The following is a 19,589-nucleotide window of genomic DNA, read 5'->3' as shown; positions in this document are numbered from 1 at the left end:
CATTATGCATAACTAAAGTGCACTAAAATTGGGTGAGCAGGAAAGGCATGTCACCCCAGTTGTGTGACAATTATTTTATATATATGTATATATATATATATATTCCCTCCACCACCCCTCCTCTACGGAGGACTGCTTTATTTTTATTTCCATTGCAAAAATAAAAAATTTTAAAACACAAAAAAAAAAAAAAAACGAAAATAATAATAATAAAAATTGTCATGCCCGGCTCGTCCGCTCCTCGTGTGTGCCACGCCCCCTGCCTTCCCACGTGCATTTCCTTGATTGTACCCTGCTGTATCTGCTTACTTTGATTAGTCTTGTCTGGTTTTAAGTCCTGGTCTTACCTGTTAGCGTGGTCTGTCATTGATGTTAGTCCGCGTCAGATGTTCCCTGCTACCCGTTCCCCCGATTCCCTTATTAAAACCCCAGTTTGCCCCGTAATTCGCCTGTCTGCCTGCTTCCTGTCTGCTCGCCTGCCTGTTCGCCTTACCGGCTTCCAGCGTCCCGTGACAGAATGACAGACCAAAAGAAGAAGCGGAGAGGGAGGAAGAAGCTCCCAGAAGAGCCGATCCGTCTGGGCGCCTGCTCGCTCTCCAGCCCCTGGCTCCCTCAGGAGGAGGAGCTCGTCCTGGGTCCCGACCTGGGACCGTACGGTCTGGGACCCTGCTCCCTGGCGAGGCTCTGGGCTCCGAGCGAGGATGAAGAGGACGAGCCCTTCGTCTTCCCGGACCCAGAGCCCCTCCCTGCGGAACACCCCCCAAGCGGTGCGATAACCGGCCCGAGCGGCTGGCCAATGGGAGGGCCAGAGCAGTGAGGGACGCCATCCCGCGGGTTCCCCGCCCTCTTAAAGGGGCCACGCCCGTTTCGCCCGCGGCCCTCGCTGACAGGTACTTCACCCTCCAGGGACTGTATTGGAGGGTGATGGGAGAACCGGCCCCACAGGGCCCTCCGGAGGGGGAAAAGCTCGCAGTGCAACTGGGGCAGGATTTCGCCTCTTTCACTCCAGAATCCCCGTATTCAGATCTGGAGAGGATGGCTGAAGACCTCCGGAGGCTGATCAAGCTCCGGAGAGCTCCGGAAGCGCCCCCTCCGCCTGCAGCTCCAGGGCAGGCGCCCCCACTGCAGCCGCCTGCTGCAGCTCCCGGGCAGGCGCCTCCACTGCAGCCAGCTCCTGTTCCTGACCGTGTTCCAGTTCCTGACCGCGCTCCAGTTCCTGCAGAGGCACCCCCTCTGCAGCCGCCTGCTGCAGCTCCCGGGCAGGCGCCCCCACTGCAGCCACCTGCTGCAGCTCCAGGGCAGGCGCCCCCACTGCAGCCACCTGCAGCTCCAGGGCAGGCGCCCCCTCTGCAGCCGCCTGCTGCAGCTCCCGGGCCGGCGCCCCCACTGCAGCCACCTCCAGTTCCTGACCGCGCTCCAGTTCCTGCAGAGGCACCCCCCTCTGCAGCCGCCTGCTGCAGCTCCCGGGCAGGCGCCCCCACTGCAGCCACCTGCTGCAGCTCCAGGGCAGGCGCCCCCACTGCAGCCACCTGCAGCTCCAGGGCAGGCGCCCCCTCTGCAGCCGCCTGCTGCAGCTCCCGGGCCGGCGCCCCCACTGCAGCCACCTCCAGTTCCTGACCGCGCTCCAGTTCCTGACCGCGCTCCAGTTCCTGACCGCGCTCCAGTTCCTGACCGCGCTCCAGTTCCCGGGCAGGCGCCCCCTCAGCAGCCGCCTGCTGCAGCTCCCGGGCAGGCGCCCCCCCCGCGGCCTGACCGTGTTCCTGTCCCGGCGCCCCGGCGGCCTGACCGTGTTCCTGTCCCGGCGCCCCGGCGGCCTGACCGTGTTCCTGTCCCGGCGCCCCGGCGGCATGCCGCAGCTCCAGAGGCGCCCCCTCCGCCTGCAGCAGCTCCAGAGGCGCCCCCTCCGCCTGCAGCAGCTCCAGAGGCGCCCCCTCCGCCTGCAGCAGCTCCAGAGGCACCCCCTCCGCCTGCAGCAGCTCCAGAGGCGCCCCCTCCGCCTGCAGCAGCTCCAGAGGCGCCCCCTCCGCCTGCAGCAGCTCCAGAGGCGCCCCCTCCGCCTGCAGCAGCTCCAGTCCCTGTCCTAGTCCCCGAGGTGGTCCTGGACAACTCCATCTTGGCTCCTCCCTCTTCGGAGGTGGAGGAGCTGGAATGGGACCCCTCGGGGACAGAACTCGTAACCCCTTGTCCCTCGCCCCGGCGACATCGACCCCGAACCAGGGTCGGCCTGTCTGTGTCCCGCAGGGGAAGGGGACACAGACGCAGGGCTGGGGTCCCGCCCGCCCTGCCCCCTGGCTCGCCCTCCCTCGCCTGCGCTGGGGCTCGGTTGGCGCCTGCGGGTCCTGGCCCTCCGGGTCGGCTGTCGCCTGCAGGTCCCTCTCCGGTGCCTCGTCGCCCTGCCTCGCTCCCCTCTCTGGGTCCTGGTCGGTCGCCTGGGGGTTCCCCGACGCCGGCTCCTCGGTCGCCTGCGGGGCCCTTACCTCCGGCCCTTTCCCGGACGTCGCCGCCTGCTGCGGCTCCCCCCTCCTCCGGGCCTTCGCCCTGGCCCCTTCCTACTCCCTCGTCCCCTTCCCCGGTGCTCCCTCCTGCTCCCTCCCTGGCCCCTCCGCGGGTCCCTTGCCCTGTCTCCTCGACCCCTCCGGGGTCCCTTCCGGCTCCGGCCTCCCGGCCGCCTGCGGCCCCTCCGGCTGCCTCCCGTCGCCCGCTGGGGCTCCCTCGGGCTCCCCTCTGTTCCCCCTCCTTGTCTCCCTTCGCTCCTCCCTTTGTCCCTTCGGTCCTCTCTCCTCCTTCCGCCTTTGTCCCACCTCTCTCTGCTCCCTCCGGCTCTGTTCCTCCTGTCTTTGCTGCCCGTCCTCCTCTGTGCCCTCCGTTCACTCCTGGCCCTTGTGTCCCGCCTGTTCCTTCTGTGTCCCCTCTCTTTCTCTGTCGGTCCGTGTTCCCCGTCCTCTGTCAGGTTTTGTCCCTGGTCCTGTCTTTGTGCCTGTTCTGTCTCTCTGTTTAGTTCCCGGTCCTTTGTTCTTGGTTTTGGGTTTTGTTTTTCAGGTCTTGGTCCCCTCGTCCCGTTCGTCGCCTCCTCCTGGGCGCGCCCGGTGCAGCGCGCCTTTGGGGGGGGGCTCTGTCATGCCCGGCTCGTCCGCTCCTCGTGTGTGCCACGCCCCCTGCCTTCCCACGTGCATTTCCTTGATTGTACCCTGCTGTATCTGCTTACTTTGATTAGTCTTGTCTGGTTTTAAGTCCTGGTCTTACCTGTTAGCGTGGTCTGTCATTGATGTTAGTCCGCGTCAGATGTTCCCTGCTACCCGTTCCCCCGATTCCCTTATTAAAACCCCAGTTTGCCCCGTAATTCGCCTGTCTGCCTGCTTCCTGTCTGCTCGCCTGCCTGTTCGCCTTACCGGCTTCCAGCGTCCCGTGACAAAAAATAATTTTGAATGTGTATTCAAATAAGTTTGAATGTGTGTGAACTATATATAAATATATATATACACATGCATATACAGAAATATATACACACACACACACAGACACACACTCACATAAACACATACACACACTGTGTACAGTCTTATGCAAAGGTTTGGCACCCCTTGACAAATAACATCTTTTCAATTACAAAAGCAACAATATCAGTTAATACAGTCTCTTTAGGAACTGGGGGAAAAATACACAATATTTTCAGCAAACATTGATGAATAGTTACTTTTTATGCCATAAATTGAACAAAATTACAAAATAAAAACATTATTATGGCACTCTGCAAAAGTTTGGGCACCCTACGTAATCAGTACTTAGTAACACCTCCTCTGCCAGATATCACAGCTTACAAGCGCTTCTTATAGCCAGCTGAAAGGCTTTCAGTTCTTGTACTTGGGATTTTCTCACATTCTTCCTTGCAAAAGGCTTCTAGTTCTGTAATATTCTAATATATCAAGGGCTGTATTGTCAAATAGGAGATCGGCAGCATTCTCCCACCTGAGAAAACTGTACTACAATGCCCTTGATAGTGTGTAGAAACACACTCGTCAGCTCTAGTCCTCCTGTAACAACGCAAAAGGACTGGCAACCCTCAGGTATTTATGCGTGCGATTGTATGATAAATTCACCCTGACAGTCTCACACTTCTCTTGGTACCAACAGGTCTCATGGAATATATAAAAGGCAACTGCAACAATTATACTCGGCACTAAACATCGAGGCACGGAAATGCAGCAGAGCTTGTGTATTTCTCAGGATGCATTCTAGTAAAATGCCCGGAAAATGAGCTAAAGACATATTTCAAGGGGCACTATATAAAACCGATGGAAATTTTACTGATTAAATAAAAGGAAAAGCATCGTTTGAAAAATCACAAATGTTTCTAAGATTCAATGCATCGCTTTTTGACCACATCATAGCGATGAACACATCATTGTTCCTGACAATGTCCTAATACAGAAATAAAACTTTATGTTGGTAAACTCAAAAAGCCTTCACCTGTCACACTGGCTAACGATCTCAAACGATTATAAAGCAGCATTTTGAAAAGCGCTGTTTTAAAATAACAGGTACAACACTTACCTTGTCTTCTGGCCAAATGCTTTTCACGGCTTGGCACTCCAACGGTGCTGAAACGAAATTTGTATTTCCTCCTACCTCGTTGGCCCTTCAGTTCTTCTTTTCTCCCTTTGGATGTTTTTTTCCTTCTTCTTTGGATATTGTTTTTTATTTTTGTTTGTTTTTTTTACTTTGCATGTTTTTCCTTCTTCGGATATTATTTTTTTTGGCTTATTTTTTTAGACGATGTTTTTTTCGTCTTCTTTAAAAATTGATTTTTTTCGTCTTCTTTAAATATTGTTTTTTTTTCATCCTTTTGATGTTGTTTTACGGAACAAGAGCCGTACAGTGCTACTCTATCAGGAGGTAGCGCCAACTGAACGCCTTGAAGCAGTACCCAGCTCTTTTATAGGGAGCGTCAACCCGAAGTCAAGTTCTAGAACGTTGCACTCACTTTTCATTGGTTTCCCAGCTATGCTGTCAGAATAATGTTTGCTGATTGGTCGAAAATTTTAAAACGTACCCGAGTACTGTAAAAAAAACTCAAGATCTTGCTACCCTACGGAGCACCCATAAGGTGATTTTTTTTATACGTTATATGCAGCTATTTGTAGCAGGCCGTAATTAGACTAATCCACCCTTTGTCAATAAAGCCAACAAGAGAACAGGTTGCCCAAAGTTTGCTCAGGTACACGCCACAGCACAACCTTAAAAACACTCCAGCACAAATCACACTAGTGAATGACACAGCAAATCACAGCAATAAAAAAGACCCCTATGGGCAATCCAGCACCCAGACTACAGGTGCCAAAAGGCCCAGCCTGCCTAATAATGAACCCAAAATATACATACAACAAAGAAAAAGACACAAACAAAAAAGAAAATAAAACTAGCCAGCTGCTCCCACTAAACCCCGCTCCCGAGGCCACTAAGCCGGCTGGCTTGATAATACACGATACAACCTCAGATAAAACATATTAAAGCAACACCAGGGAGGTTTACAACCTGATCCTTAAAATTATCGACCCGTAATTCCACCTTGAAAACCCCTAAAGAACAGTAGTTTACCCCATGACTCACTGCCCCATTCAAACAAAAAAAAAACAGGTTTTTGGGGTAACCTTTAGGTCAGCTCTTCAAAACCAGGTATGAGGACTCTTCAGCTAATCAGTCCTCTAATTAGAAATCTAATTAGGGAGTTGCAGCGAAAACCTGCATACACACCGGCCCTTTGCGGATAAGATTGTTCACCCCTGAAACAAGCAAACAGAAAGGCTGCTACACTGCAAATTCAATATGCCCGCCGATGCTCCACCAAATCTATCAGGACCCTGCCTGTCTTTCCCGTGCCTGCTCCTTTGCCAATATGCCCTACCATCGGAGCATGCACAGCCATCTCGCCCCGGCTATGCCTCCTGTCCTAACTGCAGTTCCTATACCTGCCTATAATTTCCTGGCTACAATCCATTCCCCAAAATGAAATTGATGACCCAACGATCACAGCTAAGAATTCTATCCCCAAACCACTGGTCTTCCTCCCCAACCGAACGATCATTCACTGACCGTGGTAACTTATAAGGGTTGGTATGATGACCAGTGGTGGACCTCACCGAACGTTTAACTGGTCTCTACACCTCGGGGGGGACATAACCTCCTCCATTATACGAGGCCTACTTGTGGATGCTCTATTGCGACCCCTCCCACCAGCCCTGTCCCCGTAAAATCACAGAGTCCTCATCCGATTCCATTTTTGTTGCCCCTGTGGGCAACCCAGACTCAGGAGACATTACCAGAACATCTTCCCCTGACATAACAACCCCCTGTGGTACTGGACGCAACTCTGTTCGGTGAACTTGACGGACAACCCCGTCCCCCTCCATTGGAGTTGCAGAGTAAACTGCACCCTGATCTTGGGGACACCGAACTACCATATACAAACAGGCATCCCAATGATCCTGTATTTTACCTCGAACATGGTTCCGCAAACACACCAGCTGACCTTCATCAAACCCCTAATCATTAACCAACTCATTGTGTTTCCGATTTCGTGGTGTGGCTTGTTCCTCCAACTAAGCCTTCACATACTCTTGAAGCACCTGCAAACTTTCCTGATGGTTTTGTACCCATTCCTCCAAAGGTCCACCATACTGACTGATCCCGGCAGGAGCCTGAAGATAGTGTATCGGTAATCGAGGCTCACAGCCAGACCTTAAATAAAAAGGCATCATCCAGTCATTTGGTGGGGTGTAGTATTGTAAGCTTCTCTGCTGGAGGAAGTGTGTGAAGCAAATTGTGCAAAAAAAATATTAAAGCAACACCAGGGAGGTTTACATCTAGATCCTTAAAATGATCGACCTGCAATTCCACCTTGAAAATCCAATTACCATATAAAGGATACAAGATGTAAAGATGACAAATGACATGGCACACATTTGTTGTTTAGACTGTTGTGTCAGGTTAATTGAAAGCTGAAGGATCTTAGTGTTTACTAGTCTAAGTAACAGAATGTCTAAACACTGTGCTTGCCTTTATGGGTTTTTAAGCAGAACATATAGGTATAGAAACATATTAACATTACGTTTCACGATTCACTGACTGGAGAATAGGAGAATATACACATCAATATTACTACTTAAGTTAACTAACCCTAATCCCAACCCCTATTGGCACGGAGCCCGCCAGGGTTCAGGTGAGATATAAATCTGTAATCTGTATCAATGGTTTTGCTATCCATACCCACCCTATTAATGTTAGCTTCCCAGGGTTTCTTGTTAGACAAGCTCTGTGTCTCTCTATACCCCCATTTACTGCACGACTGATTGTCCATTTATAAAGAATCAAATAGGGTGAAGATGGTTTTAGTTTACAATTACTCTGGAAGGTGACCAGATTAAAAAAAACTAAATACCATGCCTACGTGTATGTAATCTCCATCACAGTCCCCATTTTCCCCATAATCCTCGTTTTGATAGTGCCAATTTGTGTAATGTGAGTTTTTTTAAAAAAAAAAAAAACTGTTATAGAAGAACATACTGGATGCCACATGTGTACAATTACCCCTTTCTAATTAGTGGGGTCCGTTGTGTCAGCTACAGCCTTTACTAACATACACATAAGTATACAGTCTTACAGCACTTTTGTTTTCCTTTTGTATTTAATGGTTTTCCATTTAGGGGGCAGCATGGTGGTGCAGTGGTTAGCACTGTTGCCTCACACCTCTAGGGCCCGGGTTCGAGTCTCCACCTGGGTCACATGTGTGTGGAGTTTGCATGTTCTACCCATGTCATCGTGGGGTTTCCTCCGGGTACTCTGGTTTCCCCCACAGTCCAAAAACATGCTGAGGCTAATTGGAGTTGCTAAATTGCCCATAGGAGTGTATGCGTGAGTGAATAGTGTGTGAGTGTGCCCTGCGATGGGCTGGCCCGCCATCCTGGGTTGTTCCCTGTCTCGTGCCCATTGCTTCCGGGATAGGCTCCAGACCCCCCGCGATCCAGTAGGATAAGCGGTTTGGAAAATGGATGGATGGATGGACAGTTTTCCATTTGAGGAATTAGCAAAAAACTGCAGTGCATGATGGGTAGGATCTAAAGGCTGCCTAACGCCCTTAATTTGTTTGCAATTTCGCCAGGTAGGCTACCTTCTTTAAACTGCGTTTTGCTAGACTACACATTTCGAGACGTTTTATTGTAGTCTTGGTAAATATATATATATAGTTTAGCCTAACCCAGCCACTTAAGGGAGCAAGCCAGCTCAGGTAGGTGCCAGTCCCAAGCCCGGATTAATGGAGAGGGTTGGCGTCAAGAAATAAAGAGAAATAAAGACAACTAATACTCCTAGTTTGCGAGATCTGACTGCAATGGCAGCACTGCTACAAGGGTGTGGATAAATCTATACAAATATCACCTGCATGCACATTACTTCTTTTACAATAACCAACTCCTGATCCATACTGTTAGTCGTGAAAAAAAAAACTATCGTGTACATAGAGGCCCTGTGTAAAAAGATAACTGCCAAGGAAAAGATCAAAAACATTTATTTCAAGGATACAAAGTTTTTATGGTCATGTACAGTGTACAGTGCAATTCTTATTTGATTAACTTGAATGTCTCCACAGACTAGACGATTAAACAAATAAAGCAGCGCAACATTACAGTAACTAATAACAAATAAACAAAGCTCACGAGTACTATTACAGTATTTATATCATTTATTTAAACTTAATTTTACCAGGTAAATTAACTACAAAGCAGTTACCACTGCTTTACCTGCTTCTCGGGAGAAATAGCAGATATACGTCATGTATGTGACTAAATTCTTAAGCCAATAAGGGCAAAGTTGTGTCGTAATGGAGGCGGATCCAGTTTGTGCAGCCGGTTAAAGACACTACGGGCATGTAAATGGAGAACGAAATTATAGTTATACCGAATCTCCTACACACAATACCAAGGTTACCAACTTTGGTCAGCTGACCGGAGTGAGACGTTCAATTCCCGTAAGATTTCTTTGCGCCAGCCTGAGAGTCTGAAAACACGTCACACCAGATGCATGAGAGATGGAAACCTGGGATATTCAGTCGAATCAGATCAAATATGATGCTAAGTTAGTACTAAGTTAAAATATGTTCCGGACTTGTAACATGCACCCATGATTTGGAACAGTCAGCAGGCTGTCTCTGGCCACGCCCCCTACACTCGGTCCGGCCCCTGGCTTTTCCTGAATTCTGATTCCTTTAGATAAACATTGACTTCATTGATATTGTTATTGATTTATCGACAGACCATCATACGTTTTAGACGTTATAATAACAACACTCTATTGATCCCCAAAGAGAGAAATTCTCTCCTTGCCTGCCCCCTCTTACTGTCCATGATACACAAGCACATATGTAGAAAAACGTCAGCTTGGAAGCCAAGGCTGGACTTAACCTACTCCTTAGGGTTCAACTGGAAACTGCCCCATGGCCGAGCGGTCTAAAGCCTCCTGCGCAGCGAAAATGGCCTTTCAAAGTAAGGGGTATTTTGTTCTCCGAAGTAAGGCGTGGGTTCGAATCCAACTTCCGACAAAAGTTCTTCAATCGCTACAGCAGAATTTGAGCCACTGATCGGCTTTAATTGCTTATGTTTTATTTTTGCGTTTCAGGCAAAACTACATAACACTTAAAGACACTACGGGCATGTAAATGGAGAACGAAATTATAGTTATACCGAATCTCCTACACACAATACCAAGGTTACCAGCTTTGGTCAGCTGACCGGAGTGAGACGTTCAATTCCCGTAAGATTTCTTTGCGCCAGCCTGAGAGTCTGAAAACACGTCACACCAGATGCATGAGAGATGGAAACCTGGGATATTCAGTCGAATCAGATCAAATATGATGCTAAGTTAGTACTAAGTTAAAATATGTTCCGGACTTGTAACATGCACCCATGATTTGGAACAGTCAGCAGGCTGTCTCTGGCCACGCCCCCTACACTCGGTCCGGCCCCTGGCTTTTCCTGAATTCTGATTCCTTTAGATAAACATTGACTTCATTGATATTGTTATTGATTTATCGACAGACCATCATACGTTTTAGACGTTATAATAACAACACTCTATTGATCCCCAAAGAGAGAAATTCTCTCCTTGCCTGCCCCCTCTTACTGTCCATGATACACAAGCACATATGTAGAAAAACGTCAGCTTGGAAGCCAAGGCTGGACTTAACCTACTCCTTAGGGTTCAACTGGAAACTGCCCCATGGCCGAGCGGTCTAAAGCCTCCTGCGCAGCGAAAATGGCCTTTCAAAGTAAGGGGTATTCTGTTCTCCGAAGTAAGGCGTGGGTTCGAATCCAACTTCCGACAAAAGTTCTTCAATCGCTACAGCAGAATTTGAGCCACTGATCGGCTTTAATTGCTTTGTTTTATTTTTGCGTTTCAGGCAAAACTACATAACACTTAAGAGGTGCAGGATGATCTGTCTTGCTCTCGCGAGGTTTTTGTACGACGTGACATGGTGACATAATGCAGCGGACGATAAAAATCTAACCACAATGCATTGCGTCAGGACCAGAATGTATTGCTTTAAGCCAGCGCTGTATGTGGGTACATGAAGTGGAAAGCACCCAATAACAAACATAACATTTAAAAAAAATCTACAAACTAGTGGGAATATAAAATAAAATAAATGTGTCTGGGCAAATTGGTAAGTTAAATTAAATCGTTTTAAGCAGTGTTAAGCAGTGTGTGGTTTTAAACACGAGTAGCATGTACCGTGTTGACGGCGCATGAACGTATCTTGGCAGCACATGTAAAACTTAGATTTGCAAGCGGGATGTGAAACAGCATTTAGGTGTTTAAAACAGCAATAGAGTGCGTGTTTGTTCACGCAGTTACAATGTTTAGTTGTTATTTCTGTGGAACATCAGTGCAAACCCTTAGGGAACATGTTTTACATGTCAAACTTCACCGTCATGAACCACGATGCGTGTTCAAGTGTGGCGCTACAGATTGCCACAATACGTTTCGTTCATATGGGGAATTTAAGGCTCATTTTTACCGTAAACATAACACAGATTCATATATTGATACTACAAATGCCCTTACGGTGTTTACGTGTAATATGTCTATGTGCCAGCGCCAATGTCGCGATGTCAGATCACTAACAGCTCACTTAAAGGAACATATAGCCGAAGGACGTGTTGTGACATGTCCGGTGACAGGATGCGACCATACGTTCACTGTGAGATCGTCGTTTACAGCCTACATGTCCAGGAAACACAGACAATGTTCTGTGGACAGTATAAGAGATCTTTATAAGGAGACAGTTTCTCAGTTTCTTGAAACTGAACCGTTAGTTACAGGCCCTACAGAGAGATTTAGTGAGACTGATGAAGGTGAAGTCCATCTTACAGAAAATTTCAGTGACCTTTTTCTTAGAAATATTTCTCTTTTCTACTTGAAATTACATGGGCAGTTTCTTCTGCCAGCATCAACTATACAAAATATTATTGAAGAGATGCTAAGCATACATGAACTAGGACAGACATATACTTTGAATAAATTAAGTGCATTCCTGAAAAGTGACTTAACTGAATTAACAGATGAGGTTATTGGTAGTATATGTGATGTTGTGAAGGAATCTGACCTTTTCACCATTAGTCATGAAGGACCAATGAGGACCAATTTTTCAAGAACTAGGGCTTTTAAACAGATGTTTAGATACACAGAACCTGTAAAGTTGTACTTAGGAAGGGATGAAACAAGGTCACAGAGGTTTGCCTACTATGTTCCATTGAAAGACACTTTGAGACATTTACTGGAGTCAGACTTATGGCAGAATTGTGCTGCACAGGGTACATACGTACCATACACTGATGTGCTTTGTGATGTCAGTGATGGTCAGGTATATAAAAACAATGAGTTCTTTTCTCAAAACCCATCATGTCTAAAACTAATTCTATATCAAGATTCTTTTGAGGCGGTGAACCCATTAGGTTCAGCAAAAAGCAGCACAAAGTAGTAGCTGTATATTTGTCTCTGGCTAATTTACCACCTCATCAAGTACAGACCACATGTCACTTGTAATGCTGTGTCAGGAAAAAGACTTCAAACACTTTGGCCATGACAAAGTTTTCTCAAGGCTCATTGCAGACTTAAAAGACCTGGAAGACAATGGAATAACGGTGGCAGAGGAAAAAGTTAAAGGGACTGTTTTGTGCATTGCAGGGGACAATTTGGGGTCTCATAATATCGGTGGATTTACAGAAAATTTTAGTTTTTCTGAATATTTCTGCAGGTATTGCCGGATGTCACGGGACGAGGTGAGCGATCGCGAGCAGAGCGGCGATCGTGCGGGTAAGGAGCAGTCAGGCAAGCGGGATACGGGGAAAACGGGGTTTATTCAGGGCAAGGCAGGACAGGACAGGACATGGGCACCGACAACATCAATGACGGACAAAGGATTCGGGTAAGACACGGACTTAAATACACAGGACTGATTGAAAATAAGCAGACACAGCTGGGTACAATCCGGGAAACACACGTGGGTAGGCAGGGGGCGTGGCACACAGGAGGAGCGGACGAGCCGGGCATGACACCGGACAACCCGAACAGATTTTCAAACAGATCCAAATGCATTTTACAGTCTGAGGAACAACAAAACGTTGAAGGTATAATATCTGAGTTTTAATTCATTGAATTACTTCGATGTTTGTATGCCTGGCCTGCCACCTTGTTTAGGCCATGACATTTTTGAGGGTATCCTTTCCTATGATTTAGCCCTTTACCTGAAGTACTTCATCAAGCAGAAAAAGTGGTTCACTTATTCAATTCTGAATAGACGCATTAAGAAATTTAAGTACAGTGGCTCTGATGTGTTGAGTAAGCCATGTGCAGTAAACTCCAATGGAGTAAAGCTTTATGGTCAGGCTGTTCAGAACTGGAATTTTCTAAGACTTCTTCCTGTGATCATGTGTGACAAGGTGAAAGAGCCCACAGATGATGATTGGCAGTTGACCCTTCAGCTAAAAGACATTGTGGAGCTGATTTGTGCACAGAAAATTTTATTGCCAGAGGTTGCATACCTTGACGTTCTTATCCAAGAATATCTTGCTTGTAGATTTTCTTTCTTTCCAGGACATAGGTTAAAGCCTAAGCATCACTACTTGTGACACTACCCTGCACTGATTTTAAAGTTTGGTCCTTTGATCAGGTTGTGGACAATGCGATTTGAAAGTAAATAAGGCACCATGGCAACAACAGTCAGAACAGCATCCAGTTCACAGCTAGTTTTAAAAATTGCTTTAACGCAGAGTGATTACAGGAAATAGGTGTACTGCTTAATATTAATTAAATTATTAAAATGTGCTAATAATAGACATATTTGTCAGTCAGACATTGTGCTTTTTAAAGAGCAGAAGGGATACATTAAATTACGATTATATTGTCCTTACTGTATATATTTTTACATTTTTCCCCTCAATGATATAAATATTTTCCCCCCTGACATATAATCAGTGTAAGCACACAAACACATTGGCCGGTTATCCTATTCATTCAGTTCCACGGACAGTGACCTGTGTTACTGTGCTGTGACATCTGGTTCCTTCATTGGCTCTGTATATTTCTATAAATGACTAAATGGCTCTGTTGTAGAAATTTCCAGCCAGAGACTTGGTTCCTATATAACGAGAAGATTTTATTTTTACTCGGACTGAGAAGCTACAGAAAATCATCTCTGCATGTGATCTCCCCTTTACTGCTCAAGCAGAGCACACGCACATCAGCAAGTGTCAAGGCAGCAAGTGCATACAAACAACTTCTCAGGACAGTTATAGGGCCTTCAGGAGGAACCAAACTGCTGCCTCATTCAGAGATACCATTGTCTAAGACTTGCACTAAAACATTCTGAGCACTTGGGCATATTTAAACAAAGTAGTATGGCACCTGTGTCAGAATCCATCCCTGCCTTGTCCTGTTCACATGTCACTGGCCATCCTATTCTCTCCTCTGTCTTGTACCCCTTAGCCCATAGTGTGTTTGCCTGCTCATAAGGCCACCATGTGGCTTAACGGGTCAAGTGGTTCCTGACTCCCCTTTTAGTTGTGGGTTTTGAGGATATCACAGGGTCTGTGTTTTCATGATTGTCCCCCAGGCCACCATGCAGCTCAGCCCAGGATTCTCCACCCATTCTACCTTTACTCCTTCAGCCGCATACACGAGTCAGGCCTAGGTTATTCAAATTTCGTCCTGCCAAATTTACTGGACAGGAAGTGTACACTGCAAATGAATATGTGAATACTCCAATACCTACATCTTTACAAGTTACATTAAGGGGTTTGGTACAGTAAATGGTTGTGAGGTGGGATTTCTTCTTGATGTCTGTTTGTAGCCCGTCCACCAGCAGCTGCTGCTGTATTTATCACACCAAGCAGGGAACGTATATTGCTAAGTTTTTCTTAGTTCAATTACACTTGACTAAGCTAATTAAGCTGGCTATGTTGTTTACATTCAGAAGGATGCCGCCATATTGGGTTATACACAGATGCCACAATAGCTCACACTCACATTCCCTCTTCATTATTTTTCTAAATACACTCTATCCTGCCTTGTCACCTGCAACAAGATCTCACTCCCTGTATCGAGTAAAGTCTTTCTAATGGTTGAGCAGATTTCTGCTTCTCTCCTAACCATGGACATCCAAAGTAAGATGAAGCAAAATGTTAGGGAATTTGACAACACATGGTTACTCTTTTGGTAACAGTGACTTTGGTTTTATTTTGATAGATGTAAACCACATAATATGGTCTTAACCTTGTTTTCTGTCCTAAAAGCAAACTTTTGTGTTACAGGAGAAAAGTGCACAGCTGCTCAGATCAACCCCAGCTAATCAGCGCATATGGGAATCTTTTCAAAATACCATGTGAGTCTAAATACCATCTAAAGTAATATAAGCTCTTTAGATGACGCTCAAATAATCAATTCCCATCAACTTGGTGTCAGAACACAAACTCGGTGGCAAAAAAGTGAAGCACAACAGACTAAGTTGTGAAAATGAAATCTGCATGTGATGAAAGGGCATGTGACAGTATCTCGATGATTATAATATCAGATCAAACGGAGTTGGCGGTATGGCCACACTGCTGGTCCCATGTCAGTAGGGTATAGCACACCCCTGGGCCCGGATACCACTAGGATGTCACTGGTGTACCACTGTGCCGTCAGAGTGTGGTGTGTCACTCCACAGTGTTGGCAGGATTGCTCTTCTCCCTGCGGCGCCACCATACGCACACGACGGTCATCTGTGGTACTGCAGAACTGAGATGTATCGCTGAACATGGTAGGACGCCAGTCGTCATCAGTCCATGCCTCCCAGTGACTACACCACTCCAAACGCAACCGTTTCTGTGCTATTGTGAACGGCAGCCTATGCATGGGACGGTGAACCCGTAGTCCAGCTGATGCCAGTCATCGCGACACGATGATATAGGGTGTTGTAGAGAGTCCAGTAGCTGTGTCCATATATCAGGCGCAGGTGTCATGGGGATCTGTGATGCTTGGAGCACAATCCAACGATCCTTCCTTGGCGTGGTCTGTCTTGGATGACCAGAAACTTCACGACGTGTGTGGATGCCTCACGTGCCCATTGGTTTCAATATCAGGCGACTGATATCCGCATGGCCCACATGCAGTTGCACCATATGACCACCTGGCTTCATGCAAACCCGCAATGCAACCCTATCAAACTCCGTCAAGTGCTGTTAACTGGCTAATGTGACTACGAGGCATCCTGTGTCTGGTAATTAAACATGCCAACTCCTTGCAATTCTAATCATTTACATATCCATCACTGGTCTGCACGTGTACCAAATTACATCTAAATTGGATAGTTCTGGGTTTTCAACTTTTTTTTCCCTGAGTGTATATGCCCTTCACTGATGAGAAATTCATCAACATCTAAGTCCTACATTCATGTACAATGCATATTAAATGAATATTTTGTCACTATTAGTCTTGATGTATCATTCTTTGAATGCACTCAATTGAATCATGGACAGTGGTTCCACATGGTAAAAAAATGAATATTCTGAAAAGGAAACATCCTTCTTCGGTTGATACATTCACTTTGTATTCTGAGAAGGTTTTTCCCTTGATTGCCTTGTACAGTATGTCTAGTGTGTTTTTTGGTATGAATGTGGCATTAATCATACAATGAAAAAAACACTGACTTGTAGTGAACATGTAAAACAAAAACATGCAGTGTCATCTATCCATTTTTCAAACCGCTTATCCTATTGGGTCACGGGGGGTCCGGAGGCAGGGAACAACCCAGGATGGGGGGCCAGCCCATCACAGGGCTCACTCACACATGCACACCTATGGTTAATTTAGCGACTCCAATTAGTCTCAGCATGTTTTTGGACTGTGGGGGGAAACCGGAGTACCTGGAGGAAACCCCACGACGACATGGGGAGAACATGCAAACTCCGCACACATGTGATCCAGGCGGAGACACGAACCCGGGTCCCAGAGGTGTGAGGCAACAGTGCTAACCACTACACCACCATGCCGCCCCCATGCAGTGTCATATATAACTGAAATAAGAAATGCTGGATTGCCTGAGTTGCATGCGTGTGTGTTTTTTAATATGGGCAACATGGTTCCCTGAGATGCCTCAGTGTTGCTCACCTCCATCTCTAACACACAGCCTCAGAAATGATTTTAAAACTACTGAAAGAAATAATTGGCTACACTGCAGCTCCACTGTTTTGTTTGGCACCCCTGCATGTCCTGCATTGTGTGGGGAAAAAAGTTGAAGGCTGTGTTACATACTGTAACACAGCTAGAATGCAAAAACACTTTATACTTCACATAAGATGGTGGACCTTATTGACAAAGGCAAATTTGTGTTGACCCCAGCAAGGCAGCTAGCGTACTTTGCATTTCTCACTTACCCGGATGTGACAATAAAGCGCTCCACTACAGTAAACCCTGCAGACAGCATTCCCCTGGAGGATGAGGGGCAGCCACATGAGTGTGTGGCAGAGTCTTTGGTTTACACTAAACTGAGAGCAGACTTGGAGAGCTCTCCCACTGAAAATAGCGAGATGGTTTTGTTTGTGGATGGCTCATGTTGGAGAGATGGGGATGCCTTGAAGGCTGGGTTTGCTGTAGTCCAGGCACAGGGTGATGATTTTCACACTCTCGTTTCAGAGCCAGTGGCACAACCCTGTTCCGCTCAATTAGTGGAGATAAAGGCTTTGACTACAGCGTGCCGGCGAGGACAACATAAGACAGTTACTATCTACACAGACTCTGCATACGCACACGGTGTATGCCATCTCTTTGGAGCAGTCTGGAAGCAAAGGGGCTTTCGCAAAAGTGACGGCTCCCCCATTCAGCATTATAATCAGATTTTGGAGTTGCTACACACAATGATGCGTCCCAAGCGTTTGGCTATTGTTAAGTGTCAGGCCCACCGCAAAGGTCGTGATTTTGTTATTCAAGGAAATGCAGCCTCTGATGCGGCAGCCAGGGCGGCTGCGCAGGTGAGTACTGCTGATCTTTTACCTATGGTGACTACAGAGCAGGTTTCTGATCTGGTGGCCCTGCAGGAGCGGGCGGGCCCCTATGAGGCCTCAGTGTGGCTAAAAAGGGGGGCCTCTAAGGATGCTAATGGTCTGTATCGCAACTATGAGGGACTTTTGGCTGCACCTCTGACTCTGGTGAATATTTTGATAACGGATGCGCATGGTCTTGACCATTGCGCACGGGGGGAGGAGTTAAGGAAAATTACACAACAAGCTGCAAGCAATGATGGATGCAAGGTTGTCAGAATGTGAATATGAGGTGTGCATTAAGAACAATGTACGCAAAGCAATCACGGCCCCAGTAGGGCACATTCCAGTGCCTGAGGGACCGTTCAGACACTTGTGGTGGACTATGTGGACATGGGAAAAACAGCATATGGAAAGCGATATATGCTTGTGATTGTGGACAGGTTCAGCAGATGGGTGGAGACAATACCGTCCAAGGACATGGGGGCGATGACAGTGGTGAAATTCCTGATCAGAGAGTCCGAGGTTTGGGATCCCAACTGAAATAAGCTCTGATAATGGAGCTGCCTTTGTGGGGAAAGTTAAAAGTTAGTGGTTTAACAGCTGAGAATAAAACAAAAGTTGGCATGTGTGTATCACCCTCAGTTGCAGGGTATGGTGGAGAGAGTGAATGGCACACTTAAGCAGAAGCTGAATAAGATTTGCACCACCATGAAAATGAACTGGGTGGATGCCCTGTCAACAGCCTTGATGGCATATCGGATGGAAACGCACAGGTGATGCATTTGTCTCCGCATGAAATGCTGACTGGGAGACCTATGCCTGGATCGACTTGAGGGGGCGTATAAGGGACCCAGCCTAGATCAGCTGGGGGATGAATTAAAGTTGTACATGAGGACTTTAACCAAAATACACAAAACTATTTCCAAACAGGAAAAGGAGAAAGCACAGAAAGAAGACACAGACCAGGAGGAGCCAGTCATCTTTCCCGGAGATAAAGTCTACCTGCGAGTGTTCCGGTGAAAGTGGCACGAGCCCCGACGAAAGGGACCCTTCAAGGTGACACGAGCCACAGCAACAGCGGTGCAGGTAGAAGGGAGTAATACGTGGTACCATTTGAACCACTGCACTAGAGTACCGCACGAAAGACAGAGTCACTGAAAACTACACAGAGGATGCAGCTGCCCTTGACTCAGATGGCCCTGATGGAGCTCCCAGAGGAGCTCCACAGCTTGGGGTGGAGTCAGTTTCAGGATCAGAGCAGAGTGAGGGCCAAGAGGGAGCATCGCAAGCAGACCAGCCACTCCAGACAGGACACGAAGCTGTGGGTTCTGGTACGGCTGACAGCAACGATGTTAGTGATGCTAATGATTTATCAGGCCCTTCAGGTCTGGGTGCACAGCAGGACCACAGGTCAGGTGAGCACAGGACAACTGACTTCACTGACTCAGCCTGGTCCTTTGATGCTGAATAACCTCTCAGATTACAGTGAGCGAAAGCGGAGAGAAATGGGGGGAGATATGGGAGTGAGGAGAGTGAGCAAATTTTAGAAGGATGCCCAGGATGAAGTAGACCTGGATGGGTTAGCAAAACGTACACTTGGAAATTGGTGGTATAAATGGGCTAAGTATACCGCCACTTCATTAGGGCAGGAGGGGTGTGTGTTGTGTGCAAGTCCTGACCCTTCAGTTAGGGTTGTCCCGTTCCCATACACTAATAAACAGTGTGAAGAATGGGAAATGGAGAGGAGTATGAGATTCTGGAAGAGTCTGTGTCAGGAGGGGCAGGCCCCTAAGAAAGTGCAGGCCCACATCTAACCAGACGGAGCGCATACCGTACTGCCCATATCAGCGTCTGATATATCAGGGAAATACTAAATATGCATAGAGGGTGGAAAAGCATTGTGGGCAGTTTAAGCCCTGGGAAGGAGGTCAGCAAGATATTATGGCGAACAAATTGAGTTTTTTTACAGCAAATTTTCCTCTCTTCATGTTGTCCCTACTGCGCAGATTAATCGTCCCATGT

At 47.1% G+C, this 19,589-nt stretch overlaps 1 protein-coding gene across 1 annotated transcript in view; it reads left to right on the top strand.

Moving 5' to 3' along the window:
- The first annotated feature begins 701 nt into the window (after window positions 1–701).
- LOC125718978 (uncharacterized) overlaps window positions 702–19,589 on the top strand; it is a 71,364-nt gene continuing 52,476 nt past the window's right edge. Inside the window, exons 1-2 of the mRNA XM_048993342.1 lie at window positions 702–767; window positions 854–890. Coding sequence (XP_048849299.1) covers window positions 702–767; window positions 854–890 — 103 coding nt within the window. The remainder of the gene's footprint in view (window positions 768–853; window positions 891–19,589) is intronic.

The sequence above is a fragment of the Brienomyrus brachyistius genome, chromosome 2 (assembly GCF_023856365.1).
Source record: "Brienomyrus brachyistius isolate T26 chromosome 2, BBRACH_0.4, whole genome shotgun sequence".
In the NCBI taxonomy this organism is placed as follows: Eukaryota; Metazoa; Chordata; class Actinopteri; order Osteoglossiformes; family Mormyridae; genus Brienomyrus; species Brienomyrus brachyistius.
The sequence above is the reverse complement of the archived record's forward strand: the minus strand, read 5'-3'. Positions and strand labels throughout refer to the sequence as shown.